Source organism: Mytilus galloprovincialis, chromosome 12 (genome assembly GCF_965363235.1).
Source record: "Mytilus galloprovincialis chromosome 12, xbMytGall1.hap1.1, whole genome shotgun sequence".
Lineage (NCBI taxonomy): Eukaryota > Metazoa > Mollusca > Bivalvia > Mytilida > Mytilidae > Mytilus > Mytilus galloprovincialis.
Window position 1 is genome coordinate 5,875,002 of NC_134849.1, and position 21,404 is coordinate 5,896,405.

Here is a 21,404-nt window from a genome sequence, read left to right on the forward strand (position 1 = left end):
ACAATGGGTTTATTATGCAACATTATCCTGTGATGATAACATTTACATCGGAGTGGCCACAGTGTTTCACAGACATTGCTCACTTAATTGTATTTAACATAAGTATAACACTGGAACATGCTAAAAAAGTATCATGTTTTGAACTATATATTTTTAGGCTGTAGATCGATTGGGAGGTCAATCGATGTATCAAGAGAGCCAAGAGTTGAAAGTTAAAATATTAGATCAGTCTAATAAGGAAATAATATTGGAAATCCAACAATCACTGGAAGAAATGAAAGAACTGAGACAAAGAATGGACAGTTTGGGAACAGAACACATGCAAGTGACTGAAAATCTTAGAGAGTTACAAACTTCTCACAGTACTTTACAGACCTGCCACACTACTTTACAAACAGAACACCTAATTGTAAAGGAAAATCTGAGAGAAGTACAAGATTCTCAATGTACCTTAAAGGCTGAACACTTAAAAGTCACAGAAGTTTTGAATGACCCGATACCATGGAACGTCAGAGGTATATTATACCTATTGATACAGAAAAATATAGAATATTAACTGACATTGTATTTTTTCCAAATTTATTAATTTCTTATATATATTTTTTCATGCCTTGAACATTTTTGTCTGTTTGAAGACAAACCCATTGCCATTTTTTTTTGGGGGGGGGGGGGGGTGTTATTGATCCATTTGAAATAAGGTAAATAAAATATAGAAAGTGTAGTACAATGAATGTAGGTGTTTGAATTATCTCTCCTATCAAAGCTAAGTTTCACAGGGTATCAAATCAGAATTTTGTAATTACAAATCACCTGCGATCATCCTCTAAAAAAAACTGCATACTTATTTAATTGTGTATGTTTAAAAAGTGCAAGGTGAGGTTTACAAATACATACTTTTTGGAACAATTTTTATGTCTTTACAACTGAAAGTTGGGAGGTATAGTTTTACAAGTGTACGTCCGTCCGACCGTCCATTCAAGTATAGTTATATAGTTATTCCGGATAACTACTTCTACAGTTTTAATGCTAGGAAATTTTCACTTTGATAGCTGTTTGTACATCAATTGAAGGAGTGCATGTGGTCAGGGTTTTGATTTTGATTTTTTCTCTTTTGGGAGATAGTAGATAATAGATGCATACCATTTACTGACAAAATCTCCTACTGTTGAATGCTAGGATGTTTTAATTTTTCTGACTGTGAGAAAATATATTGAAGATGTGCATATCGTCAGGGTTTTGATTTTTATCATTTTTGTCTCATTTTGGAGAGAGTTAAACTTTGACATTTTTAGAGTGTATACATGCATAATGGCGCTTCTGGATAACTTTTTCTACAGTTTGAATGCTAGGAATTTTCACTTTATATCCTGTTTGCGCATATATTGTGTTCAGGGTTTTGATATCTATTATATCTATAATATCGATATTAATTAATTGGTCTGTTGGGATATAGTTGAACTTTGTCATTGTTGGTGTATTTTCTTTGCTTCTCTACTAGTTATTATTTAGTAAAAAAGGCAACAAGCGCTTCTATAATAATATTAGCACTGTACCTGTTTTATCAGATGTGAAACAAACAGTAACCCAATCGTAAAACAATGAGGAGTATGCTGATAACTTTAACTTTTCACTTCTTTTCTCGTACTATTAACGATAAGAATATTTATTTTCTAAAAAACAAAATCCAAATTCCAGTACTGTATACCTTACACCACAATTATTTTCATTTACCAAGGTTATCGTTGTCTTTCTGATATTATTTGATATCTGACCACTTATTTTATTGATTTTGTATGTACATTGTTTCAAATCAAATCAAAATCGTTTAGTGTATGTTCAGTGTTTGTTCACTTGTTTGTGTGAATATGTCTTTTGATTAAGCCATTTTAATTGATATTTTATAGTATGTCTTTCTTTGTTGTGATGTTACACTATTGTTTCATGTAAGGGTGAAGGTTGGTATATATTTGAACTTTTAGACCCACTGTATTTGTTTGCAACAGTCCTAAGCCTGGAACCTGATGTTCAGTGATTGTAGTTTGTAGATGTAGTTGATAGATTTTCTCGTTCTTTTTAAATTACCAGAACATTCGTTTTCCTGTTTGAAAAGTTTTACACTAGTCATTTTTTGTGGCCCTTTATAGCTTGCTTTTCGTTGTGAGCTAAGGTATTTTGTTGAAGACTTTACTTTGACCATACTAGTTTTATTTTACATTTTGTGACTTAGATGGAGAGTTGTCTCATTGGCACTCGTACCACATCTTCTTATAACTATTTACTGCAGGGTTAATTGCTCGAGCTGTATTCGGCACAACACTGGGGAAGGGCTCAATAAAACCTCGCCCTTCCCCTGTTTCTCAGCCTCATACAAACAAGTTTATATTTGTCTGACATAAACCTATTACTCTATATATATTCTCATTACATTAATATGTCATCTCAAAAACATGATATACTTGTCTTCAAACTTGACGTTGAACACCAGTCAATCAATATGATTATTACACATATAGGATATTTTTATTTCTCAATAACAGTTTTCTGTATTTAAAGACTTTGAACGTATAAGAATCTAAACTACATGTTAGAAAATACAACCGATAACGAAAGCCGTTCCTTTCAGTCTTCCTTAAAAATAATATGTATTTCTTATTTTTTAGAACTAATCAAATATGAATTAGAAAACTGGAAAGAAGATGACAAAACATATATAGAAAATGAAGGAGCAAAATGTATATTGAAATTAATCGAAGAAAATGGTTGTGTTGTTGTAACTGCAAGTTCTGGCTGTGGTAAAACTTCATTGATACGTCACGTGGCTCTACAGATGCAAAACAATGGCTTTGATGTATTACCAGTATCAGTTCCTAATGATATTATCACGTGGTACAATCCTAATAAAAAAAACCTGTTCGTCGTGGATGATTTTTGTGGGACATATACTTTAAATCCTATGAAATGTGAAAACTGGAAAAATTGCATGCAGATAATCAAAACATTAATAGAAAAGAAAAAAGTTAAATTGATTATGTCTTGTAGATTACAGGTTTACAAAGATGAAAAAATGAAAATGTTGCCAACGTTTCTATCGTGTGAATGCAATCTGTTGTCTAAAGGTTTGTGTTTATCGAAAACTGAAAAACAATCAATTGCAGAGTTTTACCTGAAAACAAAAGCATATAAAATCAAAAAGTATCATGGCATGTTTCACTGTTTTCCTCTTTTGTGTCAACTATACAGCAAAAACACAAAACTGAATATTGTAGATTTCTTCAAGAATCCATTTACAGTTTACAAAGAAGAAATAGATAAATTACAGACAGAAGGAGCACATGGCAAATACTGTGCACTTGCTTTATGTGTCATGTTTAACAATTGTTTGAAAGAAGAATGGCTAATGGAAGATGTGCATAAAGACGTTAAACGAATCATACAAAATACATATGAAGCTTGTAAAGTCGTGAAAGGTACATCGAGATTGGTTATTCGTGATGAGCTGGATTCACTTAGTCATACCTTTATTAGAAAAGACGGTGATAAGTACAGCACTATTCATGACAAACTGTTTGACTTTCTTGCTTTTTACTTTGGCAGTGTTATGCTTAATTGTTTAATTACTAATGCTTCAAGTCAGGTTATTAGTGAAAGGTTTGTTTGTGAACAAACAACGACGAGCGACGAGTTTATAATCTATGTACCAGAAATACTTCAACAAAAATATATTAATAGAATGATAGATGACTGGTCACATGGAAAAATAGTAGATGTCTTCTGTAACATTAACATGGATGATCACGCCTTCAGAAGAAGATTTTTCCATAAAATCAAAGACTTAGAAATGTCAACACAGAAACAATTGGCAAGTACATATGAAATCAGTAACGATAGTACTCCTTTGATTCAGAGTTGTTTTACAGGAGATATTGATGTGGTCAAATGGTGTTTACATCATTGTATCAGTAATGTTAACCATTGTCGTAAGGGTGATGGAGGCTCACCTCTGTGCGTTGCTTGTCAGGGAGGACATACTGAGATAGTTGTGATGTTGATTGAAAATTATGCAGACATTAATACGTGTACAGATACAGGAGCATCACCTCTGTACATTGCTTGTTTTAAAGGACAGATGTTAATTAACAATAACGCAAACATTAATAAGTGTAATAAGAAACAAGGATCACCTCTGAACATTGCTTGTCGGAAAGGACAGACTGAGATAGTTCAGATGTTAATTAACAATAAAGCAGACATAAATAAATGTAATGATAAAGAAGAATCACCTCTTTACATTGCTTGTTGGAAAGGACATACTGAGATAGTTCAGATTTTAATTAACAATAAGGTAGACATAAATAAGTGTGATAATAAAGAAGTATCACCACTGTATAGTGCTTGTCAGGAAGGACAGACTGAGATAGTCAGGATGTTAATTAACAATAAGGCAGACATTAATAAGTGTAGTCACATGGGAGCATCATCCCTGTACATTGCTTGTGAGAATGGACAAACTGAGATAGTTCAGATGTTAATTAACAATAAGGCAGGCATTAATACGTACGATAATCAAGAAATATCACCACTGTATATTGCTTGTCGGAAAGGACATACTGAGATAGTTCAGATTTTAATTAACAATAAGGCAGACATAAATAGGTGTAGAGATATGGGAGCATCACCTCTGTACATTGCTTGTTTGAATGGACATACTGAGATAGTTCAGATGTTAATTAACAATAAGGCAGACATAAATAAGTGTAGAGATATGGGAGTATCACCTCTGTACGTTGCTTGTTTGAATGGACATATTGAGATAGTTCAGATTTTAATTAACAATAAGGTAGACATTAATAAGTGTGATAATAAAGAAGTATCACCACTGTATATTGCTTGTTGGAATCGACATACTGAGATAGTTCAGATGTTAATTAACAATAAGGCAGGCATTAATACGTACGATAATCAAGAAATATCACCACTGTATATTGCTTGTCGGAAAGGACATACTGAGATAGTTCAGATGTTAATTAACAATAAGGCAGACATAAATAAGTGTAGAGATATGGGAGCATCACCTCTGTACATTGCTTGTTTGAATGGACATACTGAGATAGTTCAGATGTTAATTAACAATATAGCAGACATAAATAAATGTAATGATAAAGAAGAATCACCGCTGGGCATTGCTTGTCGGAAAGGACAGACTGAGATAGTTCAGATGTTAATTAACAATAAAGCAGACATAAATAAATGTAATGATAAAGAAGAATCACCGCTGGGCATTGCTTGTCGGAAAGGACAGACTGAGATAGTTCAGATGTTAATTAACAATAAAGCAGACATAAATAAATGTAATGATAAAGAAGAATCACCTCTTTACATTGCTTGTGGGAAAGGACAGACTGAGATAGTTCAGATGTTAATTAACAATAACGCAAACATTAATAAGTGTAATAAGAAACAAGGATCACCTCTGAACATTGCTTGTCGGAAAGGACAGACTGAGATAGTTCAGATGTTAATTAACAATAAAGCAGACATAAATAAATGTAATGATAAAGAAGAATCACCTCTTTACATTGCTTGTTGGAAAGGACATACTGAGATAGTTCAGATTTTAATTAACAATAAGGTAGACATAAATAAGTGTGATAATAAAGAAGTATCACCACTGTATAGTGCTTGTCAGGAAGGACAGACTGAGATAGTCAGGATGTTAATTAACAATAAGGCAGACATTAATAAGTGTAGTCACATGGGAGCATCATCCCTGTACATTGCTTGTGAGAATGGACAAACTGAGATAGTTCAGATGTTAATTAACAATAAGGCAGGCATTAATACGTACGATAATCAAGAAATATCACCACTGTATATTGCTTGTCGGAAAGGACATACTGAGATAGTTCAGATTTTAATTAACAATAAGGCAGACATAAATAAGTGTAGAGATATGGGAGCATCACCTCTGTACATTGCTTGTTTGAATGGACATATAGAGATAGTTCAGATTTTAATTAACAATAAGGTAGACATAAATAAGTGTGATAATAAAGAAGTATCACCACTGTATATTGCCTGTCAGGAAGGACAGACTGAGATAGTCAGGATGTTACTTAACAATAAGGCAGACATTAATAAGTGTAGAGATATGGTAGCATCACCTCTGTACTTTGCTTGTTTGAAAGGACATACTGAGATAGTTAGGATGTTAATTAACAATAAAGCAGACATAAATAAGTGTAGTGATATGGGAGCATCACCCCTGTACGGTGCTTGTCAGGAAGGACAGACTGAGATAGTTCAGATTTTAATTAACAATAAGGTAGACATAAATAAGTGTGGTGATAAAGAAGTATCACCACTGTATATTGCTTGTTGGAATCGACATATTGAGATAGTTCAGATGTTAATTAACAATAAGGCAGACATAAATAAGTGTAGAGATATGGGAGCATCACCTCTGTACATTGCTTGTTGGAATGGACATACTGAGATAGTTCAGATTTTAATTAACAATAAGGCAGGCATTAATACGTACGATAATCAAGAAATATCACCACTGTATATTGCTTGTCGGAAAGGACATACTGAGATAGTTCAGATGTTAATTAACAATAAGGCAGACATAAATAAGTGTAGAGATATGGGAGCATCACCTCTGTACATTGCTTGTTTAAATGGACATACTGAGATAGTTCAGATGTTAATTAACAATAAAGCAGACATAAATAAGTGTAGTGATATGGGAGCATCACCCCTGTACGTTGCTTGTTAGAATGGACAAACTGAGATAGTTCAGATGTTAATTAACAATAAGGCAGGCATTAATACGTATGGTAATCAAGAAATATCACCACTGTATATTGCTTGTTGGAATGGACATACTGAAATAGTTCAGATGTTAATTAACAATAAGGCAGACATAAATAAGTGTAGAGATATGGGAGCATCACCTCTGTACGTTGCTTGTTTGAATGGACATACTGAGATAGTTCAGATGTTAATTAACAATAAGGCAGACATAAATAAGTGTAGAGATATGGGAGCATCACCTCTGTACGTTGCTTGTTTGAATGGACATACTGAGATAGTTAGGATGTTAATTAACAATAAAGCAGACATAAATAAGTGTAGTGATATGGGAGCATCACCCCTGTACGTTGCTTGTGCGAATGGACAAACTGAGATAGTTCAGATGTTAATTAACAATAAGGCAGGCATTAATACGTATGGTAATCAAGAAATATCACCACTGTATATTGCTTGTTGGAATGGACTGACTGAGATAGTTCAGATTTTAATTAACAATAAGGTAGACATAAATAAGTGTGATAATAAAGAAGTATCACCACTGTATATTGCTTGTCAGGAAGGAGAGACTGAGATAGTCAGGATGTTAATTAACAATAAGGCAGACATTAATAAGTGTAGAGATATGGGAGCATCACCTCTGTACATTGCTTGTGAGAATGGGCAAACTGAGATAGTTCAGATGTTAATTAACAATAAGGCAGGCATTAATACGTACGATAATCAAGAAATATCACCACTGTATATTGCTTGTCGGAAAGGACATACTGAGATAGTTCAGATGTTAATTAACAATAAGGCAGACATAAATAAGTGTGATAATGAAGAAGTATCACCACTGTATATTGCCTGTCAGGAAGGACAGACTGAGATAGTCAGGATATTAATTAACAATAAGGCAGACATTAATAAGTGTAGAGATATGGTAGCATCACCTCTGTACGTTGCTTGTTTGAAAGGACATACTGAGATAGTAAGGATGTTAATTAACAATAAAGCGGACATAAATAAGTGTAGTGATATGGGAGCATCACCCCTGTACGTTGCTTGTCAGGAAGGACAGACTGAGATAGTTCAGATTTTAATTAACAATAAGGTAGACATAAATAAGTGTGGTGATAAAGAAGTATCACCACTGTATATTGCTTGTTGGAATCGACATATTGAGATAGTTCAGATGTTAATTAACAATAAGGCAGACATAAATAAGTGTAGAGATATGGGAGCATCACCTCTGTACATTGCTTGTTGGAATGGACATACTGAGATAGTTCACATTTTAATTAACAATAAGGCGGGCATTAATACGTACGATAATCAAGAAATATCACCACTGTATATTGCTTGTCGGAAAGGACATACTGAGATAGTTCAGATGTTAATTAACAATAAGGCAGACATAAATAAGTGTAGAGATATGGGAGCATCACCTCTGTACATTGCTTGTTTAAATGGACATACTGAAATAGTTCAGATGTTAATTAACAATAAGGCAGACATAAATAAGTGTAGAGATATGGGAGCATCACCTCTGTACGTTGCTTGTTTGAATGGACATACTGAGATAGTTAGGATGTTAATTAACAATAAAGCAGACATAAATAAGTGTAGTGATATGGGAGCATCACCCCTGTACGTTGCTTGTGAGAATGGACAAACTGAGATAGTTCAGATGTTAATTAACAATAAGGCAGGCATTAATACGTATGGTAATCAAGAAATATCACCACTGTATATTGCTTGTTGGAATGGACATACTGAGATAGTTCAGATGTTAATTAACAATAAGGCAGACATAAATAAGTGTAGAGATATGGGAGCATCACCTCTGTACGTTGCTTGTTTGAATGGACATACTGAGATAGTTCAGATGTTAATTAACAATAAGGCAGACATAAATAAGTGTAGAGATATGGGAGCATCACCTCTGTACGTTGCTTGTTTGAATGGACATACTGAGATAGTTAGGATGTTAATTAACAATAAAGCAGACATAAATAAGTGTAGTGATATGGGAGCATCACCCCTGTACGTTGCTTGTGCGAATGGACAAACTGAGATAGTTCAGATGTTAATTAACAATAAGGCAGGCATTAATACGTATGGTAATCAAGAAATATCACCACTGTATATTGCTTGTTGGAATGGACAGACTGAGATAGTTCAGATTTTAATTAACAATAAGGTAGACATAAATAAGTGTGATAATAAAGAAGTATCACCACTGTATATTGCTTGTCAGGAAGGACAGACTGAGATAGTCAGGATGTTAATTAACAATAAGGCAGACATTAATAAGTGTAGAGATATGGGAGCATCACCTCTGTACATTGCTTGTTTGAATGGACATACTGAGATAGTTCAGATGTTAATTAACAATAAGGCAGGCATTAATACGTACGATAATCAAGAAATATCACCACTGTATATTGCTTGTCGGAAAGGACATACTGAGATAGTTCAGATGTTAATTAACAATAAGGCAGACATAAATAAGTGTAGAGATATGGGAGCATCACCTCTGTACATTGCTTGTTTGAATGGACATACTTAGATAGTTTAGATGTTAATTAACAATAAGGCAGACATAAATAAGTGTAGAGATATGGAAGCATCACCTCTGTACGTTGCTTGTTTGAATGGACATACTGAAATAGTTAGGATGTTAATTAACAATAAAGCAGACATAAATAAGTGTAGTGATATGGGAGCATCACCCCTGTACGTTGCTTGTCAGGAAGGACATACTGAGATAGTTCAGATTTTAATTAACAATAAGGTAGACATAAATAAGTGTAATGATAAAGAAGTATCACCACTGTATATTGCTTTTCAGGAAGGACAGACTGAGATAGTCAGGATGTTAATTAACAATAAAGCAGACATAAATAAGTGTAGAGATATGGGAGCATCACCTCTGTACATTGCTTGTGAGAATGGACAAACTGAGATAGTTCAGATGTTAATTAATAATAAGGCAGGCATTAATACGTACGATAATCAAGAAATATCACCACTGTATATTGCTCGTCGGAAAGGACATACTGAGATAGTTCAGATGTTAATTAACAATAAGGCAGACATAAATAAGTGTAGAGATATGGGAGCATCACCTCTGTACATTGCTTGTTTGAATGGACATACTGAGATACAAATGTAGTTAGGATGTTAATTAACAATAAAGCAGACATAAATAAGTGTAGTGATATGGGAGCATCATCCCTGTACGTTGATTGTCAGGAAGGACAGACCGAGATAGTTCAGATTTTAATTAACAATAAGGTAGACATAAATAAGTGTGATAATGAAGAAGTATCACCACTGTATATTGCTTGTCAGGAAGGACAGACTGAGATAGTCAGGATGTTAATTAACAATAAGGCAGACATTAATAAGTGTAGAGATATGGGAGCATCACCTCTGTACATTGCTTGTGAGAATGGACAAATTGAGATAGTTCAGATGTTAATTAACAATAAGGCAGGCATTAATACGTACAATAATCAAGAAATATCACCACTGTATATTGCTTGTCGGAAAGGACATACTGAGATAGTTCAGATGTTAATTAACAATAAGGCAGACATAAATAAGTGTAGAGATATGGGATCATCACCTCTGTACATTGCTTGTTTGAATGGACATACTGAGATAGTTAGGATGTTAATTAACAATAAAGCAGACATAAATAAGTGTAGTGATATGGAAGCATCACCCCTGTACGTTGCTTGTCAGAAAGGACAGACTGAGATAGTTCAGATTTTAATTAACAATAAGGTAGACATAAATAAGTGTGATAATAAAGAAGTATCACCACTGTATATTGCTTGTCAGGAAGGACAGACTGAGATAGTCAGGATGTTAATTAACAATAAGGCAGAGATTAATAAGTGTAGAGATATGGAAGCATCACCACTGTACATTGCTTGTGCGAATGGACAAACTGAGATAGTTCAGATGTTAATTAACAATAAGGCAGGCATTAATACTGTAACGATAACCGAGCGGTCAAGCTTTGGTGTTAACTATAAATATTGGAACCCTTAGTGTGTTGCTATAAGACTGGAATATATGAACTAAAGTTATAACTGGCGACTCTTCTTTGGTAACGTGGTTCTCTGGTATCGTGGTATTCGGGTAGATCTACAGTTGGTTCTGTATAGGTTTTGTGGTACGTTTTGGTATTCTGATAGATCTTAGTTTGGTTCCGTTTAGGTTTTTGTAAGAATAACAGACTCGTCGAATAAAAATCAACTTGTATTTTATACGTGCAATAAATATCAGCAATTCGTAGACATAATAAATAACTTAAGTAACAGTATTCTAGTTTAACAAATAAATACCTTACTTTATTAGAATATCGTAAAGAAAATGGATAGCGGAACTATAATACATAATTACCTAGAAAGTTTACGAACAAGATAGTTTGGTAATCGGCAAATGGTAACGGAAATTCAATGTCAAAACTGATAACGTTTCTCTCGAGAAGTAATTCTCTAAATACAACTTGTTATGGAACTAACAAGCCAGCATTATACGGAAATAGTCTGGTTATTTCTGGTTATTCAATCGCTTGGAATTAGCGTGTGTCACTTGCCCAGGGTAAAGTCGTACTGAAGCCTTTTTGGCTTACTCCACTGTATTTATACTTTGGTAAACCATTACCAAAATGGTTTAACATTTACCATTTCGGCTTACCATTTCCGCTTACCATTTACCTAAATTACCAAACCCAGAGCCGACGTCATAGAAAAATTAGGTTATGACGTCATTGGTGCACTTAAAATGAAGTAAACAATTCACAGCTGTTCCGATAGTAAAAACATGGACGCCAAGAACAATAAAAAGTTAACAATGTTTACACAAAGCTGTACAAAAAAATATAAAATAAACACAGTCACCCAACGGCAAGGTTCTAACAACATCATCACACAATTTTAGGGAAAACAAGTTCCATTTCAAGGAACCCCCATTTTGTTACAATACGTACGATAATCAAGAAATATCACCACTGTATATTGCTTGTCGGAAAAGACATACTGAGATAGTTCAGATGTTAATTAACAATAAGGCAGACATAAATAAGTGTGGAGATTTCGGAGCATCACCTCTGTACATTGCTTGTTTGAATGGACATACTGAGATAGTTCAGATGTTAATTTACAATAAGGCAGACATAAATAAGTGTAGAGATATGGGAGCATCACCTCTGTACGTTGCTTGTTTGAAGGGTCATACTGAGACAGTTAGGATGTTAATTAACAATAAAGCAGACATAAATAAGTGTAGTGATATGGGAGCATCACCCCTGTACGTTGCTTGTCAGGAAGGACAGACTGAGATAGTTCAGATTTTAATTAACAATAAGGTAGACATAAATAAGTGTGGTGATAAAGAAGTATCACCACTGTATATTGCTTGTCAGGAAGGACAGACTGAGATAGTCAGGATGTTAATTAACAATAAGTCAGACATTAATAAGTGTAGAGATATGGGAACATCACCTCTGTACATTGCTTGTGAGAATGGACAAACTGTGATAGTTCAGATGTTAATTAACAATAAGGCAGGCATTAATACGTACGATAATCAAGAAATATCACCACTGTATATTGCTTGTCGGAAAGGACATACTGAGATAGTTCAGATGTTAATTAACAATAAGGCAGACATAAATAAGTGTAGAGATATGGGAGCATCACCTCTGTACATTGCTTGTTTGAATGGACATACTGAGATAGTTCAGATGTTAATTAACAATAAGGCAGACATAAATAAGTGTAGAGATATGGGAGCATCACCTCTGTACATTGCTTGTTTGAATGGACATACTGAGATAGTTAGGATGTTAATTAACAATAAAGCAGACATAAATAAGTGTAGTGATATGGGAGCATCACCCATGTACGTTGCTTGTCAGGAAGGACAGACTGAGATATTTCAGATGTTAATTAACAATAAGGCAGGCATTAATACGTATGATAATCAAGAAATATCACCACTGTATATCGCTTGTCGGAAAGGACATACTGAGATAGTTCAGATGTTAATTAACAATAAGGCAGACATAAATAAGTGTAGAGATATGGGAGCATCACCTCTGTACATTGCTTGTTTGAATGGACATACTGAGATAGTTCAGATGTTAATTAACAATAAGGCAGACATAAATAAGTGTAGAGATATGGGAGCATCACCTCTGTACATTGCTTGTTGGAATGGACATACTGAGATAGTTCACATTTTAATTAACAATAAGGCAGGCATTAATACGTACGATAATCAAGAAATATCACCACTGTATATTGCTTGTCGGAAAGGACATACTGAGATAGTTCAGATGTTAATTAACAATAAGGCAGACATAAATAAGTGTAGAGATATGGGAGCATCACCTCTGTACGTTGCTTGTTTGAATGGACATACTGAGATAGTTAGGATGTTAATTAACAATAAAGCAGACATAAATAAATGTAGTGATATGGGAGCATCACCCCTGTACGTTGCTTGTGAGAATGGACAAACTGAGATAGTTCAGATGTTAATTAACAATAAGGCAGGCATTAATACGTATGGTAATCAAGAAATATCACCACTGTATATTGCTTGTTGGAATGGACATACTGAAATAGTTCAGATGTTAATTAACAATAAGGCAGACATAAATAAGTGTAGAGATATGGGAGCATCACCTCTGTACGTTGCTTGTTTGAATGGACATACTGAGATAGTTCAGATGTTAATTAACAATAAGGCAGACATAAATAAGTGTAGAGATATGGGAGCATCACCTCTGTACGTTGCTTGTTTGAATGGACATACTGAGATAGTTAGGATGTTAATTAACAATAAAGCAGACATAAATAAGTGTAGTGATATGGGAGCATCACCCCTGTACGTTGCTTGTGCGAATGGACAAACTGAGATAGTTCAGATGTTAATTAACAATAAGGCAGGCATTAATACGTATGGTAATCAAGAAATATCACCACTGTATATTGCTTGTTGGAATGGACTGACTGAGATAGTTCAGATTTTAATTAACAATAAGGTAGACATAAATAAGTGTGATAATAAAGAAGTATCACCACTGTATATTGCTTGTCAGGAAGGAGAGACTGAGATAGTCAGGATGTTAATTAACAATAAGGCAGACATTAATAAGTGTAGAGATATGGGAGCATCACCTCTGTACATTGCTTGTGAGAATGGGCAAACTGAGATAGTTCAGATGTTAATTAACAATAAGGCAGGCATTAATACGTACGATAATCAAGAAATATCACCACTGTATATTGCTTGTCGGAAAGGACATACTGAGATAGTTCAGATGTTAATTAACAATAAGGCAGACATAAATAAGTGTGATAATGAAGAAGTATCACCACTGTATATTGCCTGTCAGGAAGGACAGACTAAGATAGTCAGGATGTTAATTAACAATAAGGCAGACATTAATAAGTGTAGAGATATGGTAGCATCACCTCTGTACGTTGCTTGTTTGAAAGGACATACTGAGATAGTTAGGATGTTAATTAACAATAAAGCGGACATAAATAAGTGTAGTGATATGGGAGCATCACCCCTGTACGTTGCTTGTCAGGAAGGACAGACTGAGATAGTTCAGATTTTAATTAACAATAAGGTAGACATAAATAAGTGTGGTGATAAAGAAGTATCACCACTGTATATTGCTTGTTGGAATCGACATATTGAGATAGTTCAGATGTTAATTAACAATAAGGCAGACATAAATAAGTGTAGAGATATGGGAGCATCACCTCTGTACATTGCTTGTTGGAATGGACATACTGAGATAGTTCACATTTTAATTAACAATAAGGCAGGCATTAATACGTACGATAATCAAGAAATATCACCACTGTATATTGCTTGTCGGAAAGGACATACTGAGATAGTTCAGATGTTAATTAACAATAAGGCAGACATAAATAAGTGTAGAGATATGGGAGCATCACCTCTGTACATTGCTTGTTTAAATGGACATACTGAAATAGTTCAGATGTTAATTAACAATAAGGCAGACATAAATAAGTGTAGAGATATGGGAGCATCACCTCTGTACGTTGCTTGATTGAATGGACATACTGAGATAGTTAGGATGTTAATTAACAATAAAGCAGACATAAATAAGTGTAGTGATATGGGAGCATCACCCCTGTACGTTGCTTGTGAGAATGGACAAACTGAGATAGTTCAGATGTTAATTAACAATAAGGCAGGCATTAATACGTATGGTAATCAAGAAATATCACCACTGTATATTGCTTGTTGGAATGGACATACTGAGATAGTTCAGATGTTAATTAACAATAAGGCAGACATAAATAAGTGTAGAGATATGGGAGCATCACCTCTGTACGTTGCTTGTTTGAATGGACATACTGAGATAGTTCAGATGTTAATTAACAATAAGGCAGACATAAATAAGTGTAGAGATATGGGAGCATCACCTCTGTACGTTGCTTGTTTGAATGGACATACTGAGATAGTTAGGATGTTAATTAACAATAAAGCAGACATAAATAAGTGTAGTGATATGGGAGCATCAATCCTGTACGTTGCTTGTGCGAATGGACAAACTGAGATAGTTCAGATGTTAATTAACAATAAGGCAGGCATTAATACGTATGGTAATCAAGAAATATCACCACTGTATATTGCTTTTGGAATGGACAGACTGAGATAGTTCAGATTTTAATTAACAATAAGGTAGACATAAATAAGTGTGATAATAAAGAAGTATCACCACTGTACATTGCTTGTCAGGAAGGACAGACTGAGATAGTTCAGATGTTAATTTACAATAAGGCAGACATTAATAAGTGTAGAGATATGGGAGCATCACCTCTGTACATTGCTTGTTTGAATGGACATACTGAGATAGTTCAGATGTTAATTAACAATAAGGCAGGCATTAATACGTACGATAATCAAGAAATATCACCACTGTATATTGCTTGTCGGAAAGGACATACTGAGATAGTTCAGATGTTAATTAACAATAAGGCAGACATAAATAAGTGTAGAGATATGGGAGCATCACCTCTGTACATTGCTTGTTTGAATGGACATACTTAGATAGTTTAGATGTTAATTAACAATAAGGCAGACATAAATAAGTGTAGAGATATGGAAGCATCACCTCTGTACGTTGCTTGTTTGAATGGACATACTGAAATAGTTAGGATGTTAATTAACAATAAAGCAGACATAAATAAGTGTAGGGATATGGGAGCATCACCCCTGTACGTTGCTTGTCAGGAAGGACATACTGAGATAGTTCAGATTTTAATTAACAATAAGGTAGACATAAATAAGTGTGATAATGAAGAAGTATCACCACTATATGTTGCTTGTCAGGAAGGACAGACTGAGATAGTCAGGATGTTAATTAACAATAAGGCAGACATTAATAAGTGTAGAGATATGGGAGCATCACCTCTGTACATTGCTTGTGAGAATGGACAAACTGAGATAGTTCAGATGTTAATTAACAATAAAGCAGGCATTAATACGTATGGTAATCAAGAAATATCACCACTGTATATTGCTTGTTGGAATGGACATACTGAGATAGTTCAGATGTTAATTAACAACAAGGCAGACATTAATAAGTGTGATAAGAAAGAAGTATCGCCTCTGTATATTGCTTGTCACAATGGACACACTAAGATAGTTCAGATTTTAATTAACAATAAGGCAGGCATTGATACGTGTGATAAGAAAGAAGTATCACCTCTGTACATGTACATTGCTTGTCACAATGGACACACTGAGATAGTTCAAATGTTAATTAACAATAAGGCAGACATAAATAAGAGTGATAAGAAAGAAGTTTCACCTCTGTACATTGCTTGTCACAATGGACACACTGAGATAGTTCAGATGTTAATTAACAATAACATGAATAAGGCAGACATTAATAAGTGTAGAGATATGGGAGCATCACCTCTGTGCATAGCTTGTTATTCAGGACATACTGAGATAGTTCAGATTTTAATTAACAATAAGGCAGGCATTAATACGTATGATAATGAAGAAATATCACCACTGTATATTGCTTGTCAGACAGGACATACTGAGATAGTTCAGATGTTAATTAACAACAAGGCAGACATTAATAAGTGTGATAAGAAAGAAGTATCGCCTCTGTATATTGCTTGTCACAATGGACACACTAAGATAGTTCAGATTTTAATTAACAATAAGGCAGGCATTAATACGTGTGATAAGAAAGAAGTATCACCTCTGTACATGTACATTGCTTGTCACAATGGACACACTGAGATAGTTCAAATGTTAATTAACAATAAGGCAGACATAAATAAGAGTGATAAGAAAGAAGTTTCACCTCTGTACATTGCTTGTCACAATGGACACACTGAGATAGTTCAGATGTTAATTAACAATAACATGAATAAGGCAGACATTAATAAGTGTAGAGATATGGGAGCATCACCTCTGTGCATAGCTTGTTATTCAGGACATACTGAGATAGTGAAGATGGTAATTAACAATAAGGCAGGCATTAATACGTGTGATAATGAAGAAATATCACCACTGTATATTGCTTGTCAAGAAGGACATACTGAGATTGTTCAGATGTCAATTAACAAAAGGCCTAGGGCAGACATTAATAAGTGTAGAGATACCGGATCATCACCTCTGTATATTGCTTATCACAATGGACACACTGAGATAGTTCAGATGTTAATTATTAATAAGGCAGACAGTAATAAGTGAGATAATGAAGAAGTATCAATTCTGGACATTGCTTGTCAGAATGGGCATACTAAATAGTTCAAATGTTAATAGACAGTAATGCAGACATAAATAAGTGTAGAGATACCGGACCATCACCTCTGCACATTGCTTGTGAGAAAAAATATAAGAGAGAAATTTTAAATTATATTTGATTGATGACTTATACATGTATCTTCATACACGTATTTTCAAATACATGAGGAGAGAAAACTCCCTTTTACGTTCAATGTACCCTTGCAATTAAAATTTACGTGTTACGACATGTCGCAACTAACAATTTAGTAAAAATAATGTGTTGATATTTTATACGGTTTTTTGGGAATAAGTGAAAATAAGCCAAATTCAAAAATTAGAATATTACCTTGACCTTTAACCTTGACATAATTTTCATTGTTTTTGGACCAAGGACCTCGAATCAAAAGATCCTAGGTCTCTATCACTTATGGTTTACAAGATAGAAATGCATATCACTTATATCAAATGCATAAGGGGAAATAACTTTCATATGGAGTGTTCATTTTGCTTCGGTCAAAATAGGACAAATCATGCGAAGTATATAACGAGCAATTTTATAAAATGAATATGTCGTAATTTTTTACGGTTGCGAAGGAATAGTGGACACAAGGAAAACAGCGTATGGAGATTTTACTCCTACAAAGAAAAGTATTCGGTTACGCAGGGTAAATTTCAAAGGCGCATAAACTGTTCGATATCATATACCAAAAATCGAAGCGACATATTGCGAAACAAATATTTATCGCGAGAACAAAATTAGGCGGAAGAAAAAAAAAATCAGAAGAAAAACAATAGGTCTTTCCTAAGACCAAATTAGACAAGATATTACAGAAAGTCAACCACATTTAGTCCGGCTGATTGGTGCAGATATAGAGCAGAATTGCTTTCTTGATGGGGATAGAATGAAACTTTGCATAGTTGTACTTGGTTATATACCCTTTGATTTTAGGTATGGACCCACTCTGAAAAATCCAATATGGCTGCCATTCTCAAGATGGCGGAAAAACGGTATCAATATCAAAATTGTCCTAAAGGTGTTCTATATAATTTCGGAAATTAAAGTAATGATTCTTTAAAAAATGGACTTCATGTTCTTGAATTTGTTATCAATCAATAATTTTAAAATATAAAAAAAATAATTTGGTTATTTCTATAAAACATACATTTGCAAATATGGCTGCATATACAAAAACAAATAGTGAAATTCCAAAGGTTAATCAATGTGTTACATGTTATTGTAATTGTTCTTTAAACGCTTTCAGCTTTATTGATTGGAACGAAATATTTTGAAACGAATCGATTGAACGCTAATATAGGTCGGTTAAATGTGGTGGAATAGTAGGTAACTCATCTGAACTTCGAGGCAGTGCCGAGGCCACATTGTCTCGTTTCTCTTTAATGCCACGTCTTACGTCACTTATCGCGTTTTCATCTGCCGTACCCACTACATCGTCAAATCATTCTATGTTATCAATAGGTGTATTTCTTCAGACAGATTAGACGATTGACATCATTTTAAATAGTTAAGGGGAAACTTTTTCCTTTTCCAACTACGTTCAAAATCAATTCGAAACTATTCAGCGAGCATGGTCCTAAAATGCACTCCTAGTCAGCACTTTTATTAGTTTAAATGGTATTAGTAATTATTATGTTTGACGGAACTGTGGTGGTTCGTTTTATGCAAACTTGCAGAGTTGAAATCTCGTATACTGTTAATGAAATGCCGCATTAATAATCTTATTGTTGATGGTAATTATCGGAGTACTCAGGTTTATTACTGCCCTCAATGTGTCTAAAATATCTAGCCTAAGTATAACATCATAATTGACACTTTTTGATCCATATATCGCCATCTGGTTTGCTATTAAGGTCTCCAATTGTTGTAACGCCTTATTGAATGTTTCTGTTTCATGCCTTGAAGAATATTTGTCTGTACATCATCGACGGAATGCTTCAGTTCCAATCTGGTTTGATCGTCTTTCTTGCTGACGCTGCTCCAAATAAATGTTTTTTTAAGGCCTTGGAATCATCATCTGTGTTTACTTTCCGAGCGTACTCAAAGCCAACATCGGCCTGGCAATCTGGGGCCTACACACATTTGTTCTGTTTTCCCATTGTCATCTACCGGCAGTTCGTTCAAATTGGTAACTGAACGCTTCTCAAGTCATGGTTCCTCTTCAACTGAGTGGGCTTCGGCTCCGGTCTCTTACAACAAGATTTTCTTGCCATCGGGTATATTCTCTCTCCAATGAAGATTCCGTAGAAGAGATGATGTTGCTACACTCTTTTGGTTTCCTCTGCCCTTTCCTGTATTGGTCAGTGGAGTCAGCTTGCTGTTATGGGTAGCCTGTTAGAGCTCCGGGAGCTGACGAGGTTGTCATAATTGGAGTGATAAATGTGGGATTTGCCAATGACTCCACGGGGATGATACCGTAAGTAGGCACTGCATTCATCATAGTAGAAACTTGATAGAATCCACTTGTAGCCAATTGTTGTGCTGCTCTGAACCAAATATTATTGACTCATAGTAGATGGTAAGTGTTCGGAAGAAGACACATAAGCATTGTGTAGTACTAGATGTTTATAGTATGTTCTTAAATGGAGATTGTTGTTGAATAATTTTAATTGTCTCATACGTAGGACTTTTGACTAAAGGTGAAGACACCTTCTACAGAGTTAGCGCGGTTGATGGTTCATGCGAACTACAATTGGGGAAAGACCCAATGAATGGATTTTGTTTTGTATTTTTGGTAAACTTGCGTTGTACTTGCTAAGGTCAAATTTTAGCTTAGATGATGTGTCCATTGCAGGAATTTTAACTTCTTTATTTCGATTGTCCGCTTATACATTTACAACAGATACCAGTTGTTGGAAGGTACCCTGCTGTTCAAATGCACTTGTAAATTGGACTGTGTCTACTTCCGCAGCTGCTGTCAGCTTGTCCATTTGTCTCACCACAACATTGAATATCTTATTGGTATGACCATCAATTCCGCCAAGCAATCATTACTAGCCTCGTGGTCTATCCTGTCTTTAGACTGCAGAAGTTGCTGAGATATTGCTCTCATCTGTTCGTTATTAAAATGCATTGCCTCTTTCTGTTAAGCTTGAAACGTAATGGGACCAACACATATTTCATCAATTCGCGCTTCGTTCTGTTTTATATTCCGGTAAATCTCAGCTTTTCTTTCAGCATTAGATTGACATTACCGGAACTACAACATCAGCATCTAATCCTATTGCAATTGTCATCGGCAATCGATGTAATACCGTAGCAACTCTTAAACCTGATTCAAGTTTCTACTGTCAACCTTTTATGGAAATGATAATTCCAGTGAATCAGTTAGACAATGAATATGTGATTCCAAAATTAGTCTTACGTGTAAACAGTACTGTTCGAATATTGTCTGTCAATCATACAGAAGTCAAAATACAACAGGACGACTCTATCATATCAACAAGTACAATTATGTCTAGAGCCTTCATTGACTTTCAATAAGATAATATTTCTTCTGTTCGTTCCATGAGTGACATAATGGTTATAATTTACCCTGAAGATCAAAATAGACAAATCGGTTCATTCATGATGACTGTTACAGAAATACACCAATATTTGTATGAATACGATTTCATCGTTCCATATGTACGATATGTAAACTTTATAAGCATTACCGTGAATTCAGATAAAATTGATGGATTTGATCTCGATGACCACCTTCTAAATGTTCATGATGCTTTTAATATAACTCACAATTCAGACCACTTCAGCAGTTTTAGTCTTCCCATTTCTC

At 34.6% G+C, this 21,404-nt stretch overlaps 1 protein-coding gene across 1 annotated transcript; it reads left to right on the forward strand.

Moving 5' to 3' along the window:
• Positions 1-3,202: 3,202 nt before the first annotated feature.
• Positions 3,203-10,168, forward strand: LOC143055173 (uncharacterized). The gene is given in 8 exon segments (XM_076228313.1): positions 3,203-3,859; positions 4,343-4,482; positions 4,759-6,603; positions 7,036-7,387; positions 7,610-7,906; positions 8,216-9,070; positions 9,134-9,630; positions 10,150-10,168. Coding segments are annotated over 8 exon segments (4,662 nt in total).
• The last annotated feature ends 11,236 nt before the right edge of the window (positions 10,169-21,404 follow it).